A 20,072-nucleotide genomic window follows, 5' to 3' on the forward strand; every position below is an offset into this window, starting at 1 on the left:
GGGCATTACTCAGACACATGTCACAGACAGCAACACTGACTTTCTTGCAGACCCAGGAGCCTGTGTCAGCAATAAGCTGACTGTTCTCAGGAACAGAACATCACCAATTTACTTACGCCCAGCTTGTCAGGCACTCAGAGGCACAGCTCCTATGGAAATTGGTGGTAGTTAGTTATACAGGTATCCCTGAGGACCTGGGCATTAATTCACTCTGCCATTAATTCCTGCTCATAATGTTAACCCATTGTAACTCGTAAGAGTATAGTGATGGCAGCAGCACTAAATAATGTGTAGCACCCTGGTACAAAGGGGTTTATGTGTAACTGGAGATAATATGATAGCTAGTGCTGCGGACACATTGGTAGGGGGTACCAGCAGTACAGAAAGAAAGGGTGGACTCTGCTGCACCTGAAGTGGGACTTAAGTGAGCTTTTGTTGGTCGGAGTGTGTTCCTATGGAACAGGAGACAAGGACTCTCCGGAAGGCCTGCATTTCTCCAAGCACCACTGGAACGCAGAAGAGCTGAAAAGTGCAAGCCTAGCTCCTGCCTAGGACTTAGGAGGGACAGACCTTGTATTCTGGTTATGTCCCATGATGGTCCAATGTCAAACGTAGGCACCTTCCAAGAAGTAAGACTTCTTGAAAACGTTTCTGTAAGCTGAAGCGTACAGTTTCTCATAACTCGCTAGTGATATCCTCCAGTAAGTGGAGAACCTGACTATACTGCCTGACACTGAAAGCAAAAATAGATTTGGATATAAAATTTTACTCTTTTTATGTACATGACATTTCTTCACTGGAAGCATTTGCTGCACATAGGTACACCTGCATGTATATCCCTCAAGTGAATTCAAGTGTAGTTCAATAACTTTGTAAATAAATCATTCTGGCAGCTGCTATCTTCTGTTAAATTGCTCTGGTCTTTCCAGAACTGTTCATATTTTAATAACTTTCTTCATTTTGGCAAGGCTTTTCACAGCCTGAGCCTCTTTCACACAGCAGGAAGACAAGTTTATGGTATGACAGTAAACTTAACACCTAAGCACTTTGCACATATTCTTAAATCTGTATATGTAGACATATATTAATTTGGAGAAAGATATATTAATCTTCGCCTTAAGTAAGAATATTATCCAGGTGATTTAAGTAGTGGTCCAGGTGAGGAGAAGGCTGCAAGGGCAACAAGAGGGGACACGCTCCTGGCAATTCATCAGAAAGTTCATAAGATTGCATGAGTCTCCTTTCTTGGCTCAATTCAGTCCCTCTGGAACTGCCTCCAGGGTCTCGTCATTGCTGTGTGTTTTCCCTGGTGTACACATAGAACATTTTTTTACACTTTTGAGGGAGAAGAAAGGTTAAGAAATGGTATATTCATTATGGTACTAGGAGGCTCTGGTTTGCAGGGTTTGTAAGCATATTCTTAAACCTGAGCATGTGCTTACAACTTCTAATATGCTGGCGTATTTTGGTGGGAAGCCCTGGATAAGTGGAACTCACTGGAACAAACTCCCAACTGAATGAATGTGCATGTATATGAAAGTCATGGCTTCTAAAATAGTTGGCATTTGCAACTTCCTAGTAGCATGACTAATACAGAGCTGAGTAGAGAGACCTATGCCCATTTCCATAGCTGCTACCACCTGGCACTGTTGAGGAAGCCTGAGCTTTTCTTAGTGCTGCTGCCCATATGGCTGAAAAAGTGAGCTTACATCAGGCTTTCCACTAGCACCTTTTGTAAGCAGTAGTCCAAAGGATCATCCTTCCCTCCTCCCTCCTTTTGCTTCCCATCCTTCCTTGGCCTCAAGTTGCACCAGGGGAGGTTTAGGTTGGAAATGAGGAGACATTTCTTCTCAGAAAGAGCAGTCAGGCACTGGGACAGGCTGCCCAGGTAGGTGGTGGAGTCACCGTCCCTGGGGGTGCTTAAGAAAAGGTTGGACATGGTGCTTGGGGACATGGTTTAGTGGGTAACATTGGTGGTAGGGGGATGGTTGGATCAGATGATCTTGGAAGGCTCTTCCGACCTTAATGATTCAATGATTCTTCTTGTATTCACAAGTGTGTATGTATCCATCACAGGTAGCATCTGCATGTGTGTTTACAGCGGATAGAGTCCTCTGCCACTGAAAGTAGGTCTTCCATTGCCTTGTGTGATTAGTTACTTACGTGGGCACCACACAGAGTTGAGGTCATCTTTATTTTTAGTGTGCACACTTTTCCAGTCACCACTTAAAATAATACAAAAGAAGCTTAACCACAGAACTTCAAAAATACTTAGGCCCCAGGTTGACAATCCATGGAAAATAAGAGTTTGCAAGCTTCTTCTACCTTTGTAGCTCAACAGACATGAGAGGTTTTTTCTTCATCTCTCAGGCTGCAGCTGTTTTTTGTTTTTTTTTTTTCATTTCTTTCAGTTCCTCCTTTAGTCTGATATTGTAGAGAAAGCACCTAACATTCCAACTCTGTACCAACTCTTCCAGTTTGGCACAAGACAAGTCAATCAATTTTTACAAAAGAGCTTGCTCAGGGTTTTCTACCACATCTGGCAATCAAAACATCAGGCTGTGCTTGCCAGCTGATGCAGGCAGTGTGAGGAAGATGCAGGGCAGTCACTGCACCTTTCCTTCCCAACAGACAGTAGAGCTCATGAGGCCTGCAGGAGAACACGTGCCCCAGGAAAGAGCATAGCTTTGGAAAAATCATCTCCTAGAGCTCCTATTACAGCAGCACAGATGTCACTCACCTGAACTCACAGCTGAGGGCCTTTGGTCCCCCAAAGTTTATGGCTTTTTACAAAGTTTCTCACGTAACCCCTTTTTTTTGAGGTTCTTGTTTCCAAACTGCTGCCAAGCCATTCAGTCATTGGCTTTGCTATCTCATGGTGTTCATCTACAGCAATCAATACTTGAAATTTTTCAGCAAGAAAGCAGGTCATCGTGCCAAAGAAAGATCATGTGCAAAGATATTTGACCTTGCAAACCTTGCAAATCCATTGCCCACACGTTAGAAGGCACAGTGATGTGGAAATTAGCAATTTAAGCAACATTTTAATATTCAGAGTTAGTATCTAACTGGGGTTAGAAATGTTATTTCAGTGGTGGAGTGAAAAACACATACATTGAATTATTTAAATAAACTATGGCAACTGGTATAAAGGAAAAAAGTTCCATTTTCTGTTCCTGTTATGATTCAGCACTTGATGAGTTGTTTTCACCAGTTCCCCAGGGTAAAGAAGCAGCTGCCTTTGGCCCTCTCCTGGCACAGAGAAAAGTTCCAGTTTCGAGACCAGAGCAAGAAGGTACTTTATTTTTATTCTGTAATCTTTTTTTTTGTAAAATTTTCCTGCATATTGCGTGGTTTCATAACAATCTGTATCACCTAAGCTTCAGAAACTCTTTAAAAGTCTTTAGCATAAAACAAAAGCTTAATGAGCATTTAGAGACAATATCTGGTGAATATCTGGCAAAACCTTTCTGCCAGTTCCAATGTGAGAATCTGGTTCTGTGTCCTTTTCAAAACATCCTTAACAGTTGATAAGACATCTATAGAATGTCCCCCCACATGGAAAAATGACTTGCAATTGAATTTTACTTATTTATTCCAGAGTCATGAAAAAATAAGGTAATTTTGATTACTTGCAAAATGCAGCCATGTTAGAGGAGTGCTGCATAGCACACAACCATATCCCGAAGTCCTTCAGCTATTTTATTTTTTTTGGTCTTGTAATCAACAGGAATGAGCATCCTCTGAACAAGACTGGATAAGTATTTACCCTAAATTTTAAATAGCCTAAATAAATTTATAATAGCTCCCAGTTCATCAGTAAGTTCTGTGGGTATCAGAGTAAAGTGATACTCTGTTCTTTTTCATATTAAAAAAAAAAAAAAAGTTGTAAAATCATTCAGTGGAACATACAAGGCCCAAGACCTGCCAATTTATGTACACAATTTAAATTTCTGACATGCCCTAGGAAACTACTTCACACATTTGCTAGCATAAGACTGCACTGGCTTCTGGTAACTATAACAGATTGCAGTGTCTCAGGTCAAAGCACAGCATACAAGCAGATCAGGGAGCACTCTCACCCTCTCTCCTGGTGGGAAACAGTTCCTCTGCGGTTTTGCCAAAATCAAGTCTGTGACTTGATTTTAAGTCCTGCAGCCTTTCTGAGGTAAGTGGAGCTAGCAAGAAGCTAAAAACAGGCTTTGGACAGAATGATGAAGCTGACTGTAAGGATCTGATTACGAGAGCCAGGAAAAAAAAAATAAAAAAAAAATCCAAGGAGGGAACTGAGAGATCATATTGAGCTAATGCATTTACAGGGTAGCAACTGTGGAGTCACTCTGTGGAGTCATGAGCTAAGTGTGCAGGGGCTGAAATGTTGGGATTCACTGTAGCTGAGATTCATTTTAGGACAAGGTGGGTTTCACCAAAAAACAATGGATATATGATTTCAGAGCTTAAAAAGAAATTAAAAAGGCAATCACGCTGGCAGACATTTAGTGTGAGATAGTTTTTGTTGTTTATTTTGTTTTTGAAGTCAGAAAGTAGTGCTTTTGAAAACAAGACTTAAATTTATATAGTAATGCTCTTCAAATGTCATGTCCTGCACTTCTCTGTCTCATGATAAAATGCATGAAAAGCACAAGAAGAATCCCTCTTTCTAAAGAAATTGAGATGGCTGACATACTGTTCTTAATCTGATCTGTCATGATGGCATTTTACAGTGTTTATTTCTTTATATATGATGCTTTTCATCTGCACAGTCACAAAGGCTGTGGTGTGCTCTGGATGATACATTTTTTGCAGCGTGCTCTAAAGATCAACTGATTTGGGCTATTTCCAGCTCTGTATAATATAAATTGCGTGCTGAAGTAAAGGATTCCTCTCATGGGAGGACAACTTCTTGCTCTCAGTGGAATGAACTGGAGCTTGTGCATCTCAGCTGATTACAGCTACAGCAGTGTCACATATGGAGAGAGTAAAGCTTACAAATTGGCAGATCCTAAACTACTTATGATGTTGAGAGTTCAAAACTGACATCTCAGACTACACCTGGCAATCAGCAGGCATCCAGTATACAAAACTCACAGCACATAAATCATGTGCATATGGAAATTTGGCAGTAAAAAGTCACAACAGATATTTCTGTGAATTAAGGAAAGAATTACTACAGAAATTCTAGTGTTGTGGTTTGTTTTGCAATTTAATCTAGGTCAACACTATCCGAACTCAGATTGCACATAATTTTAGAATGACCTATACACTCACAACTAGGTGAATAAAAAGCAAATTATTTTTATCAGTACTTATAACACTCCACTTATCTCTGTGTCTCCATTGCCAATTTATTTTTTTCCAGTTGATTGCAGCTTCAGTCGAGGGGTCTGCGACTGGAAACAAGATACTAATGATGACTTTGACTGGAATCCTGCTGATCGAGATAGAGGTATTTAAATATCTTCCCTCTAGCCATGCTTTGATTTGGTGTCTCACCCCATCCAAAAAAAGGGGGCATGGAGGAGAAAATGAAATAGAGAATTAATTTTCCTATCAGTGGGTTTTCTTTGTAAAGAAATAATCATAAAATAGAGGCAGCAGAGAAGGCTGGGAGTAGAAGCTGCTTCTTTGAAATATCTAGTGGCAATTGGTACTTAGTAATTTCAACACAAGGGAATTAAAAGATGAGAAAAAAGATTAGAAAATAATAACTGATAAGAATTTCAAGGTACAAAACAATGGGAAACATATTAGCTACATGTTGTGTTGCTCCAAGGCTGGTAGGACCTTTAACCACATATCTGCCATTTAGATTGATGTGGCAGTCTTGCCACTCACATGGCTTAGACATAGCACTGTGATAGCTCAGAGATCTCAAACTCCACGAGATGAAATAGTGAAGGCATTCCTTAGAGTGAAGCAAGGGCAGGGTGCTACTTAAGAAAAACTGATACCTAATGTCCTGGTTTCATCCAGGATAGAATTCATTTTCTTCATAGTAGCTGGCGTGGGGCTGTGTTTTGGATTTAGGTGAGAATAATGCTGATAACACAGTGATGTTTTAGCTAGTGCAGTGCTTACACAAAGTCAAGGACTTTTCAGCTTCTTATGCTGCCCTGCTAGCAAGGAGGCTGGGGGTGCCCAGCTGGGCACAAGAAGCTGGTAGGGGACAGAATAGCTGACCCAAACTGGCCAAAGTGATAACCCATCCCATATGGCATTGTGCTGAATAATTTAAGCTGAGGGGAATTATCCAGGTGGTGCTGCCATTGCTCAGGGACTGGCTGGGCACCAGTCAGCTGGTGGTGAGCCATTGCATTGCGCATCAGTTGTTTTGATTATTCTTTTTGTTATTATTGGGTTTTCTTCTCTCCTCCCCTTCTCTTCTCCCCTTTTCCTCAAGGGTCCATGCTGGGACCAATACTATTTAGTATCTTCATCAATGATAGAGATAGTGGCATTGAGTGCTCCCTCAGCACGTTCCCAGATGACACCAAGTTGAGGGCTGCAGTTGATATTCTACATGGAAGGAATGTCATCCAGAGAGACCTTTACAGGCTTGAGGATTGCACCCATGTGAACTTCATAAAGCTCAACAAGATCAAGTGCACTTTGGTTAGGGCAATGTCCAGTACCAATACAGACTGGGTGATGAGTGGATTGAGAGTAGCCCTGATGAGAAGGACTTGGGGATAGTGGCAGATGAAAAACTCAACATGAGCCAGCAATGTGTACTTGCAGCCCAGAAAGCCAACTGTGTCCTGGGCTGCAAAGTGTCCAGCAGGGCAAGGGGGGTGATTCTCCCTTCTGCTCTGCTCCTGTGAGACCCCACCTGGAGTGCTGCATCCAATTCTTCTGGGGCTCCCAACATGAAATGGACATGGACCTGCTAGAGTAAATCCAGAGGAGGGCCACAAGGATGATCAGAGGGCTGGAACACTTCTCATATGAAGAAAGGCTGAGCGGGTTGGGGTTGTTCAGCCTGGAGAAGAGAACGCTCTGGAGAGACTTCACTGTGGTCTTTCAATAAATAAAGAAGGCTTATAAGAATTACAGAGATTTTACCTGAGCCTATAGTGGCAGAACAAGGGGTAATGGTTTTAAACTGAAAGAGGGTAAATTCAGGTTGGATATAAGACATTTTTCATTATGAGAGTAATGAGGCCCTGGCACAGGTTGCCCAGAGAAGCTGTGGATGCCCCATCCCTGGAATTGTTCAAGGCCAGGCTGGCTGGCTGGGGCTTTGGGCAAACTGGACTAGTGGGAGGTGTCCCTGCCCATCCTTGAGGTCCCTTCCAACCCAAACCATTCAGTGATTCTATGATTCTGTGATCTTCCCGTGACCCAGGAAATGTTGCAGAAGGTGTTACAGTGGGAACCAGTGGATTCCATGGACCGCTTTCTCCAAGTCCAACATACAGGTTCTCTGTCTCTTCCCTCAGTCTTTCCATCCCGTTTTTTCCTTGCTAATCCTTCCTCTCCTGCTCCTTGTATCTCCTTTCTCTGTCCTGCCCCCTCCAGGAAGACCTTACCCTGACCTTAACCCATTTTCCCAAACGTAGATCTGCTGATTATGACTTCATTTATGAGCCCAGATGTTTTATCCCTTTCTCTCTTTGTGTGTCTCGTTCATTCCATTGGTCCTACAGGATTTGTGGAATAAGCTGTCAGTTGCTTTATGAGTTAGTCATCACTACAGAGGACAGTGGGGAGAGTTTTGAGATAGCTCAAGTACTGGAAATGATCTGACCACAGAGGCACAGCAGCATGTTTCAAACTATTGCATTTGAAAAAAAAAAGAGTTGATTTTGCCTTTGAAAGATACAGACAATTGCAGTGCAAGGAAGAATGACTGTAATTGCCAGTGAAATATGAACTCATCTCCTTTGTAAACTGATCTGACTTCCAACAGTGCAGGCTGATTCCTTGTAAAGTATAATCCCTGCTGCTTTTCTCCAGTCTGATTTTAAATTATTCAAGTAACACAGCTTCTACTTATTTTCTTAGCAAAATTTTACTCAATTTGCTAATAAATAGCTCGAGTTGATTAAAGTTGTATTTTCTTCCTTTTGTTACAAGGTGATGGGTACTACATGGCAGTTCCAGCCTTTGTGGGCCACAAGAAGGATACGGGACGTCTAAAACTTCTCCTTAATGACCTCAAACCAAAGAGCAGCTACTGCTTGATTTTCAGTTATCGACTTGCTGGCGAGAGAGTGGGGAAACTTCGAGTGTTCCTCTCCAACAAAAAAACTGCTCCTGTCTGGGAGGAGAACAAAGGGAAAGATGAAAGGTGGAGAACTGGAAAAGTAGAAATATTTCAGGGGGCTGAAACAACCAACACTGTAAGTACAACACAGTTCATAAGCCAACTACCATAACCAACAGCTTAATTTCCCAGTCCTGGAATGTTGCGCCAGCTGTTTTATAGGCATCACATACTGGCAGATGAAAGGCTTATGTGGAATGGGAAACAGGAACGCAGATTTTAGGAAGCAGAAAAGTTATTATCTGGTTGTAATTTCATAACTGAATTGCCCCAGTTGGTTAGGACACTAATGCCAGTAATTCTATCATTTTGTAAAAACTACATCAGACCATAAATTGTCACAGTCAAAATAAGTTTAATATATAATGCAACAGAAGGCACACATATATCCCTGGAAAAATGAAAAATATCCCCATTTCATAAAAAAAGGACGCTCTCAAACCACATTATCCAGACCATTAGTTCAAAAAGAGACATCGTTTATTACCAAGAGCAGACGATCACCCTAGGAGGAGGACATGCTAGCCAGCAGGGAGCACTGTGCCCTGATGTATATCTGAAAACTACCTCAGTCAGGGCTTCAGCAAGTTTCTCCTTGAAATTTTAGAGCTTGATTGTAATTTACGTGACTGAACGTCTTCAATGCTGTGCAAAGGGTTATGCGGCACAATTGAATACTGTGAGCATAAAGGAAATGCTAGACATTTTCAAGGTTCTTTGTACTACTAGAAAGATGTAGAAGAGACGTTATGTAAATAAGAATCAGACTACAAAAAATAAAACATGGACATCCTATTCATAAAATAAACTTACTATATGTGTGTGTGTGTATATATGTTGCTATAACTAGTAACCCATTTTGTATATCGTAGTTAGATACATATGTATGTACCGGATATATATCCAGAGAGATGGAAAATGAATAATTGTAATGTCTTCAAGTAAAAGGGGGAACTAACATCACATACTGTGATAGTGTTACATTACTATAATAGGATTTCACTCAATTTGCATTGTCTTTGTACAATGAAAATAAGTAATCTTATTAAATGAATCCATTTGGTGCTGTAAATCTGTGCAGAGGATTATCAGCCTAGTTCAAATAATACTCACAAATTTTAAAAGCTGCAAGGATTTGAGTCATTAAGTCTTTCCTGTATTGTAATAAAACATTCCTCAAATATAGCATTGTAACTAATTACTTTTAAAAGTTGCTAAATGGTTGGATAAACTACATTTTCACTGTTAATACATCTCTTTCCTTATGACAGATCACTTTTGAATCAGAACGTGGGAAAGGCAAAACTGGAGAAATTGGAGTGGACAATGTTATACTAGTTTCCGGTCTGTGCCAAGAAGAGACCTGATAATGGATATTTGAGTATACTGGATTTATTCCTATTTTAAATATTTACATTACTAGTAGTTTATTTTTTTTTATAATTTTCATTACAAAGAAATGAAAATATAAAAACTGTGCCTTGAACTTAATGCAGCAATGTAAACAAAAACTGATGTGCAACATGCAGAGAACACTTTTTAATGAATTATTCCAATACATGGTTTGAGTGAAGCACTACTGTATTTTAGCATTCAAGGTCAGGGTTTCTAAAGTATTAAAATGTTTGTCTAGCTTTATTACAAATTCTATATGCTTTCATTCCTTAAATCTCTTTTCAAGGCTTAAGTCTTCTATCGCTTTCCTCTACTTCACAAGAACATAAAGCAGTATTTAAGAGGATATTACTACTTCTAGTGATGTAATTTTAACTTCCTGATTAGTGTGAAGATATTAAATTTATTCAACAGGTAAGAGGAAAGAGAGAAGCTCTTTTCCGTCTTGACGGAGCTGAATTTTAAGTGGAATCATGTCTTTGAGGAATGTTTTCATTGCTAATAAAGTATTCAAGATACCTTATTTGTCATCAGTGTCTTTGAGTTACACAAACCACTGTTTAGAAATGATCCTTTTACATTGTTATAGACATGTAATGTTCATCACATACAGGCAATGTTACCAACTGGCATTGGAAAAACAACAACAACAGCAAAAAGAATGACCCATTATACTTAAGAAACCTCGTATTATGTACTGACCTTCAGGAGCAAACTGAATCCAGGTTCCAGCTGGATTGCAGACCTCCTTTACCCCATAAAGGCATGAAACAACTGTTTTCATTTTCCAGTAGACAGGATGGCTTAGTGGCCTCAAAATAAAGCTCCTTCTTACATAACCCATACACACACACACGTCTTTGTCACAAGTTCTTCGTGTGTCATGTTCTTCAAATATCAGCTAAATGGATGGAGACTACCTGCCATCCCCAGCAATGGGGAGGTAAGCAGAATCTTCTCCCACAGAGCAGGAGCTGACGTCTTGCCACCCCTGCCACACACGTGTATGCACACGTAGGTATGCGCCTACATGCTTAAGAGGGTCTGGAATCCAGGTTCCACCTTGTCTGACAAGAAGCTGAATGACTAGACTGTGGGGCAAAAGACCATCTTCTCTCTTGTGATGACTTCTGAAAATACTCAAATGTCCACATCCCAAGCAAACAGAGATGTCCATGGAGAAGCTCTAGTTCAGGCAACATTCAGCTAAATGTGTTTGATTTTCCTCTTCATTAGCTCTGCATGTCTCCCTTTAGGCTGACTATTATTAGTGATGCTTTTTATTTCACTTCTTTTATGAAGAAGGGGATATCCAAAACAATTGAATAGACTTTGGGAGAGAAACACTGGAGAACCTGAAAGAATTCAGCCTACACAAATGTATTTTAACAAAAAAACAAGTAAATCCAGAAGTTCCAACACCTTGTATGGCACCTATGAAGCAAGTCAGGGATGCTTGAAACGTTTCTTGTTATAACACAATCTTTTTGTATTTTGCACATGGATGAAAAAAGTGTAAGCAAGATTGGAAATGTCAAGAAAATCTACAAAAGCTATATAGTTTGGAAATGCTTAATCTTTTTTAAAAATGTTCTGTTTTATGAAACAGATGCTCTGAGAACTTAACGTGTATGTCAGCTTTGATGCATCAATTTCTTCACTGGTGTTTTTGGAAGCGCTGAGTAAATTATGAAATAAGGATTTGAGAAAAGCAAACTGTCTTCAATCTCAGGGCAAAGACACTGGGATTTTCAAAGCAAGGGGAAGCTTCCCTCAATAATGGATTGAACGCTCACCATGATCTCAGAATACTGGGAGAACCTGGTCAGAATGAGGCACAAAATTAGGCTTGAGTGAAACGAGTATTTATTTCCTAGAGTGGGGTCTGACTGTCTGAAGCTGAACTACTGTGGTGGTTTCACCCTTCTGGGGAGCTGAGCTCCACAATTGCTCTCTCACTCCCCCTCCTCAAAGGGGCAGGGAGAGAAAATAAGATGAAAAGGGCTCAAGGGTTGAGACGAGGACAGGGAGATCCCTCACCAATTATTGTCACAAGCAAAACAGACTACGCATAAGGAGATTAATATAATTGATCGCCTATTGATAACAGACTAGAGCGATGAGAACTGAAAGCAAAGACACCTTCTCCCATCCACCTTCTTCCACCTCCTTCCCTCAAGCAGCACAAGGGAACGGGGTATGGGGGCTGCAGTCAGTCCCTGATGCTTCATCTCCACCGTTCCTTCATGGTCACTCCCTGCCCCTGCTCCCTGTGGGGTCCCTTCCATGGGAGGCCCAACTGAGCCTGTGGGGGCTGCCCACAGGCAGCAGATCTCCAAGAACTGCTCCAACACAGCTCCATACCATGGGGTCCATCCCCCAGGAGCAAACTGCTCCAGCACAGGTCCCCCACGGGGGGCTCCTGCGTGGGCTCCTCTCCATAGGCTGCAGCATGGAGATCTGCTCCACCATGGTACACCATGCAGGGGAACTTCTCTGGCACCTGGAGCACCTCCTGCCCTTCTTCTGCACTGACCTTGGCATCTACAGGGCTGCTTCTCACTCTTTTTTTTTTTTTTTTTCCCCTTCCTTCAATCCGCTCCCCCAGAGGCCCACCCAGCATCACTCCCTGACTCTGGGCAGCAGCAGGTCCCTTTTGGAGCTGTCTGGAACTGGCTTTGGTCTGACACAGGGCAGCTGTTGGGCTCTGCTCACAGGGGCCACCCCTGCAGCCCTCTGCCCACCTCTGAGTCTTGCCACATAAGCTCAATACAGCTATCCTTACTGAATACTGAGAAAATGAAAGATCTGTTTCAGATAACAGTTAAAGGGCATACTATGCCCACAGTCATTAATGCCTCAAAAGGTTCTTGCAAGTGATATATCTGAAATATGCATTTAGAGCAAAGTCTAACTAAAAAAAAATAAAAACATGCAGCTAGGCATTTCTTATACTTGCAATTATTTGCCATGGAAAGATGTTTTCACCCTCTGTAATTATCAAGGGTTAAATACTGCCTGTGTAAGGCACAATATCTACAGACTATTTGCTCAATACACAAAGGATAGAGAGCAAACACAATGAACATGGTGTGATATGGAGCCAGATGTGCCAATATTTATTTGCTGTTGGTCAAATCATAGCCCACCATGAATTATGACTACAGCAATCGCCTCAGCAATAGCATTCCACCCAAAAGACAAGATAAAAAGATTTTGCTTTTCATGAAACGAGCAAGAAAATGATTTGCACTGATGCATAAAGACTGCAATAACCGCTGTAAAGCGTTCTGTAGTAGACAGAGAAGTTTTTTGTCATTTGTTTGCAACGGCTTGTCAAACTCAAGATAGCTTGCATTACAACAGATCATAATAATTCTAGCACAAAATCCAAAGAGCAAAACTGAAACCTCTTTTATTGTGAATAAATTTGAAGATGGCTTCTACGGAAGCAACAAAATACATCACATTACATATAGATGTTCATGTAAGTTGCATTAGCACACCAACAAATTAACTTTGAATCATTCACTCAAAAGACCCAGCTACTCAGGGCAAAAGCTCCACATTTCTCCTTCAGCTGAGAACAGTTAAAGGGCATATTATGCCCACAGTCATTAATGCCTCAAAAGGTTCTTGACAGTTTTCTGTTACTATGAAATGTGAAATCCATTATCTGCTTGATTGTTCGAGACAGCAATGAAGCCACACTGGGACCTTTTGAAACTGTTAAAAGTATACTAAGATCAAGTGGTTTGAACTTTGATGGTGAAATTTGCAGCTCTTAATGCTGATATTAAACTTTGGAGACACTACTCTGCCTTCAAGTTGGTGGAGAAAAAAAGAAAAAAAAAAAGAGCTTCTAGCTAATTATGTAAATCTGTAGTACATCCCTCAAAAACTACCCTACGGATGTGTTCATTTAAAGGTTGTATAACAAAAGGTTTCATTCACTTTTCTTCAACTGCCAAAAGAATTAAAGGAGATATTTCATTTTGTCAACCTTGAATACATGGAAGTGCTGAGGCATGTTCCTGCAAGATGATTATCTTATAACCTGTAACTGAAAAGAACTTAAAACATTTTCCAGCTATTAGATGTTATTTTTATACATTAAATAAGGATTCCCCACTATACTTTTTAAGGATCATATAGATGAAGATAATGGAGAGATGCTCTCAGATTGTCACTCATATTCACTTAATAACTGCTATGATGTTTTAGGATAGAATCATAAACCTGCATGTACTGCAAGCACTGGAATTCATGAAATATATTCATGGAAGGATACATAACAAGAAAGTATTGGTGATCATTTATTCGGTCATATGTGCACTGTTACATGAAAGCTTATCATGGCAATAGATTTTTGATGGAAAAGAATTATTAACCTCAAAATACCTGAATTCACAGTTTGATTTCAACAAAGTTAGACATTGTCTCTCCAACCCTCCCCTTCCAAGCCCCAACTCTTCTACAAGTGAATATTACAAAACTGTCGCAAGAACAGGTTGTTAATTTTTTATTTGGGGAATACTAGTCTTTAGTGATTCAGTAAAGAGTTACTAGGCTTTAGAAGGTTCTTTTATTTTATTACTATTATTATTATTAATTAAAATTAAAAAATATTTTTAACCTATATTTTTAATAGGATATAACCCAGTGCTCTGTTTGAAAATCCTTGTTCTCTCAATTTCTTAAAATTGCTGTAATGTATTATGCCAATTTCTCTTTCAAATGCACACCTGAGAAGAATAGACTCCTTAGATGTGAGCTCACGAGGCCTCAAGTTGTGCCAGGGAAGGTTCAGGTTGGAAATGAGGAGACATTTCTTCTCAGAAAGAGCAGTCAGGCATTGAAAGGGGTTGCCCAGGGAGGTGGTGGGAGTCACCATTCCTTAGGGAAAGGTTGGACGTGGTGCTTAGGGACTTGGTTAACAGGTGATATTGGTGACAGGGGGATGGTTGGACCGGATGATCTTGGAGGTCTTTTCCAACCTTAATGGTTCTGTGATTCTATGAAATCATTTGAATAGTCATCAAGATTAAAGCTCAGGTCCTCAGAATAAAACTTAAACACACATTTAATAAACAAATAACCTTAAACCCACATATATAGTGTTTTATTAACTCATTTTAAAATCAAACTATAAGACCTGACTGGGTAGGTCAACAACCCCTCGTCTCAAACAACAAACTCATATTTGACTAACCATCAGAATAGTTAGTTGTGGATGTATAGCAGAGAAGGAGATGCAGAGAGAGGGAACTGTTTATCTCAAGTTATCTCAGGTTAAGTCCTCTGAGCTGTACATACCTGGGCAAGTTACTTAGATGGCTTCGTAACACTCCATTGAGCTCAAGAACCATGTATTGACAAGACTCATAGCTTTTGTATAGACCCAGTATTTGTGATACAATGCAACTTGGAAATCATATGGATTAAAAGAATAATAAGATCAGCAAGTGTTTAAAAGAGCCCCCACAATATTTTTCACTGAGTCCTATTTGGTGGTCCTTGATCAACTTTCTGGTAGCAATAAACTAAAGATATGCTCTTCACAGTGTATGGGGAACATGGAAATAAACGGCACAAATAGCCATGAATGGGAGAGGTGAGCTGTGTTACTGCCAAGCTCATTCACCATCCAGTCCTGAAGGTTTAACTAATTGTGCATAAATAGCAGCAATTCAAAGCCAAGCTAAATAAGTTCATGACCTGATCCATTCCCACCCACCAACCCCACTCCCCCCAAAAATAGAAAGAGATCCTTGAAAGGAATAAACATCCAAGACTTTGTTCTTTGTGTAAGTGAACGTGTTTCAAATTCTGTCTGCATGGGGGTAGGTACTCTCACAACATGAAACCTGTTGGAGAACTAAAGTATAGCCCATTTCTTGGATCTTCATTCTATGAACTCTATGTAGGATTCCCTGAAGAAACCTTGAAATGAAGAAAGTACTTTGGGAAGAATTACAGCACTGGACCATGAAACGAATGTCACAACATGAACTGCTCTTTCTGTGGGCCATTTCTATTTCTTTCAAAATTTGCTAGATCTAAGCAACTCTCTTAAGATTCTTGTATCATATCATTAACAACAAAACCCTACAATGTCTTGGAGCATAATAATTGTATCCCTTTCACAGAGCTAAACTGGAAAACGTGTTCCAGGATTACATTTAGTTGATGAACATTTGCCCATCAGGCCAAACTAGAATGATTACAAAGTAAAACAAACAAACAAACAAAAACCATACAGTGTGGAAGTTGTGCCCTCAGAACCAATTGTTTTATGCTGCAGATCCAGTCCTGCTGCACCACACGCTGCTTGCTAATTTAGATGTGACCTAAGGTGGATACAATCATTTTAAATTGTAGGATGCAAGAGTAAAAGAAGCATCTTATGTAACATGAAAAATGGCATATGGTTCCAGGAACAGGGTAGCAAGCACGCCTGATTTTGTAGGACATAAATGATGCTAGGTATGAAATATTTGTAAATATGGTAGTAAGGCTGTTTAAGCATTGAGTGTTTTGTTTTGTTTTGTTTTTTAAGATGTAAGTAAACAGATGGTTTTCTTAGGCAGTGGGAGAGTCCGAGTCGTCTTCTTTCTCACCTCTTTTTTTCTTGACAGTTTTCCAGGCCATACTGAAAAACTGCATCACTGAAATGATCCAATTTAGAAACAAAACAAAATTAAAATGGTTGGCAAACTCCTGCATTTTGGAGAATAGGAGCTGGGACAGAGGCATGGGAACTGAAGCTTCATAAATCAACTTCCCCATTGGAGAGAAAAGGCAGTGAAGCTGTATGTGGCTCTTAGCCACTTCTGAGCCTAAACTGTGTTTCTCGGGAAGTTTGCAAAATTAATCTTTAATAGGATTATGACTTCAGTGATATTACAAAGTCAAAATACTGTTTGTGTATGTTAAGCACTATAAATTATACCAGGTATGATGTAAAGCACGCAACTAAAATACTGCTTAGAAACTGTTCGGGGGAGGGGGTTGAGTATATTAGAGGTTCTTTTTATAAAGGAAAGAATCTCTTTTCCACTGAAAATAACTTTGCTACCTCTTATTTTCTTTGCTTTCACTAGAACAAAAAGATTATGAATACAGTAACACATTGCTAGGACTTGATGAAATCAGTATGTGATGTTAATAATACAGGAAATATCACATTAAACCATGCAGTATTGCTTGCAATAACGTTCATAATTTTCACATGACTGTTTCAAAGAAGAAACAGTTAACCAAATGTTAACAACAATCAGGCCAACCTTCCTCTCAGTCTTTAAACAGCTAAGGAATCTCTTACAAGCAAATTGTTGCCTGTGTGTCTACTGAGACTTCAGAGCTATTATGTTATATACCAGTCTGGAGGACAAATCAAGACTTTGACTGAGTGCCTTGCATGGCAAAATATTCACTAAGCACTTAAAAAACTGACTAGGAGTAAGGTATACTACAAAGCATACCTTCCTCAGCCATCACCAGATGTTTTGTGCAATTAACATGTCAGAGGAACAAAGATCCACAACACCACAAGTACCTTTTTGCTCTCATCTTCATGCAGTCCCAGTGAGAATGATAAAACGTTCCCTATCAAATCTAAAGTAACATCACGGGCAAAATTTCAGTCACATCTCCTCATTGGGTGAACTTTCTCATTAGTGTTTAGAAACCATTTTCAACCACTGATATTGTGTGCAGGATTGTCATACCTGCTGGTGAACAGTGAAGGCTTACCCTAAACTAACAGGGATCCTTCTTAATTGATCAGTGCCTTTACTAATCATATTTGACTTTCTAGATTTCCAGGGGTAATTTGATATAATTTTTCCTAGTCAAAACACAGAAAAATAAAAATAATATTTCAGAGTCTGTGCCATAATTCTGAACAAATCTGTTTTATTCAGTCATGCTAACAAAGATCTTCTGAACTGTTGCCACCTCACATTTGTTTTTTACAGTCATATTATCATGGAGATTTAATACAAAAGTATCCTGTTGTCAATTCAGTGCTTTGAAAACCTATAAAATGCTGTATGAAGCATAAATTATATATATATATATATATATTTCTCTATACGCTTGATAGTATTTTTAGTAGTGATATTTGTAATTCTGCCTTTCTTTGATTTTCATTCAGGAAGCAAGAGTATTTTTTATCATTTAGCACAGCTTTGGTGTTTAAGCTTCCTGCTGAAGACAGGGAGACAAATTCTGTTCTCTGCCATGTTTATGTAAATCTATTATTCATCTGATTCCCTGCTGATGCTTTGATCTATACTGTTTACCAAGAACATTGGTATTGAGTGTGCCTCCCCCACTAGAAGCATTTCTAGCAAGTGACCATTTACCAGTTCCCTTTTAGGTTTTCAAGAAGGATGTAATTTCCCTGATTCCACTTCATAAGAAACAGCTGCTGCTATTACCTGTGCACAAGGTTTCAGAAAGTTTAAACCACAGCTCCAGTGCTTGTGTCTAGAGATTTTACAGGAAATGGCTATCCATCAGTCCTTCCCACCAAAACATGTTTTCTCTGAGCTATTCTGGAGGCAATTGTTACAATTCCAAGAACAGACAATAAAAAGTGCAGACTAAAGCTTATCCCTTTGAAAAACAATTGGAAGAATGAAGACTTTAAGAGAACTCATAAATATTTTGTTTTAAATAATTACATTACATATATTTGGTGAACGGGAGTACAGCTCTGCAATAATTCATTGCTAATACCTTATCAATACACATCTTCAAAACTGGTAGAAGAAAGCTTTTTATTTCATGAAAAGAAACTTTATTATCATTGTTCTGATTTCAGCAATGGCAATCTCTTTCACAGGTATGGGTCTAGGTTAATAAACAAAATAATTATTCTAGCAATTTTGCCATTTTCCTGCTTGATGGCATGCCCGAAGTGTTCACATGTTCTTATGCTAATGACTTTTATGTAGATTACATGCAGAAAATGGAAAATGATAGATCATTTAAAATCAGTAATGATAAATTATTATATGTCCAAAATGATGTGTTATATCACTATGGGACTATATGATAAAGTGCTAAATTACATTATAAAACATCAGGTATGGTTACTCCTGATACAATTAAATGTGTGTGTGTACATAGATATAAATTGTATAGAGTAAATATCACCCACCTAGTTTGTTTTGATACTTTTTTTCAAACAGAACCATTGTTGTAGAAAAAATCTTTTATCTTAGGGAAGCTTATATTAAACATGCTATTCTGTGCAAGAATCTTATAATGAACAGTGTTTGACCAACATTTTTCCAACTATTTCCGTGCACATTTTACACTTTATCAGCTGGCAGAGTATCTCACTCTGTTGAATAGAAGCCTGTGTTTTTAAACAAGTAGATACTTATTACAGCGAACACTGAAGTCTCAAGGAACACAAGCTGTTACAGGAACACTGATTTTATCCTGGAAAACCATGTGAACACTAAGATGTGCATGTATATCATTACATGTATACATATATATATATATATATATATAACAGATATATAATGTTTATCATATTTTAGTTTTGTTTTACTTCAGGAGAAATTGAGAAAGCACTGTTATCTCTTTTATATGTGGGAAACTGGAACAATGATTCCTCATTCATTAGACCAAAGATGGTTTGATTAAAGGTCTGAGTGAGGAACCTGCCTCGAAAGACAGGTGTCAACCATTCTGATCCCTGCTCATAGGAGGGCTAATCACAAGGAGCGAGCTGTGCTCCTTCTTGTGTCTATTCTGCCAAGGGAGCTCAGCACCAGTGCTGGAATGCCATGCTATCTGCTTCCAATCTTTCATCTCCTCTTGTTCCATAAAACTACAGATTCTTTGGGATAGGCTTTGTCGCATGCTTTGTTGTATGAGCCACAAAGCCGTGGCAAAAAGGAAGTCCTACCTCATCTGCAATCACCAGTTGTCCATAATACATAATGTGGAACAGGGCTGGCCATTGTACCCTATATTCAATCACTTCCAAATTCATTAGCTTGACACAAATACATTGTGAGTTAAGTATTAAAGGAAATTAGCAATCATTCAGGATTCTTCACTTAACAGTGTATACCGCAACTGCTGCAGCACCACTGATTAACGGTTTGATAGCATGAGAATATTGATCTGTGTCTCATTCCAATACTATAATAAATTGCTTATACGTTTTTGTTTTTTTTTTTTTTTTACAGTCTATACAGACTTTTTATATAGTTTTTTTGTTTGTTTGTTTGTTTGTTTGTTTTGTTTTGTTATAAGTAGTGGTGATGTTCGTTATGTGAAAATGGGGAAAAGGGGTGTGCCTGCCCTACAAGGGCATTTATGCTGATCGTATTTGATAATTTGAGGCAGGAACCTTTACTGACAGCAGAGGGCAACACAGTGA

At 39.3% G+C, this 20,072-nt stretch overlaps 1 protein-coding gene across 1 annotated transcript in view; it reads left to right on the plus strand.

Annotated features, from left to right (window-relative positions):
- The window catches only part of EGFL6 (EGF like domain multiple 6), a 47,307-nt gene extending 37,123 nt beyond the window's left edge, over nucleotides 1–10,184 (plus strand). Inside the window, exons 9-12 of the mRNA XM_068683172.1 lie at nucleotides 3,215–3,295; nucleotides 5,360–5,446; nucleotides 8,077–8,342; nucleotides 9,538–10,184. Coding sequence (XP_068539273.1) covers nucleotides 3,215–3,295; nucleotides 5,360–5,446; nucleotides 8,077–8,342; nucleotides 9,538–9,633 — 530 coding nt within the window. The 3' untranslated portion in view covers nucleotides 9,634–10,184. The remainder of the gene's footprint in view (nucleotides 1–3,214; nucleotides 3,296–5,359; nucleotides 5,447–8,076; nucleotides 8,343–9,537) is intronic.
- The last annotated feature ends 9,888 nt before the right edge of the window (nucleotides 10,185–20,072 follow it).

This window comes from Anas acuta, chromosome 1 (assembly GCF_963932015.1).
Source record: "Anas acuta chromosome 1, bAnaAcu1.1, whole genome shotgun sequence".
NCBI lineage: Eukaryota > Metazoa > Chordata > Aves > Anseriformes > Anatidae > Anas > Anas acuta.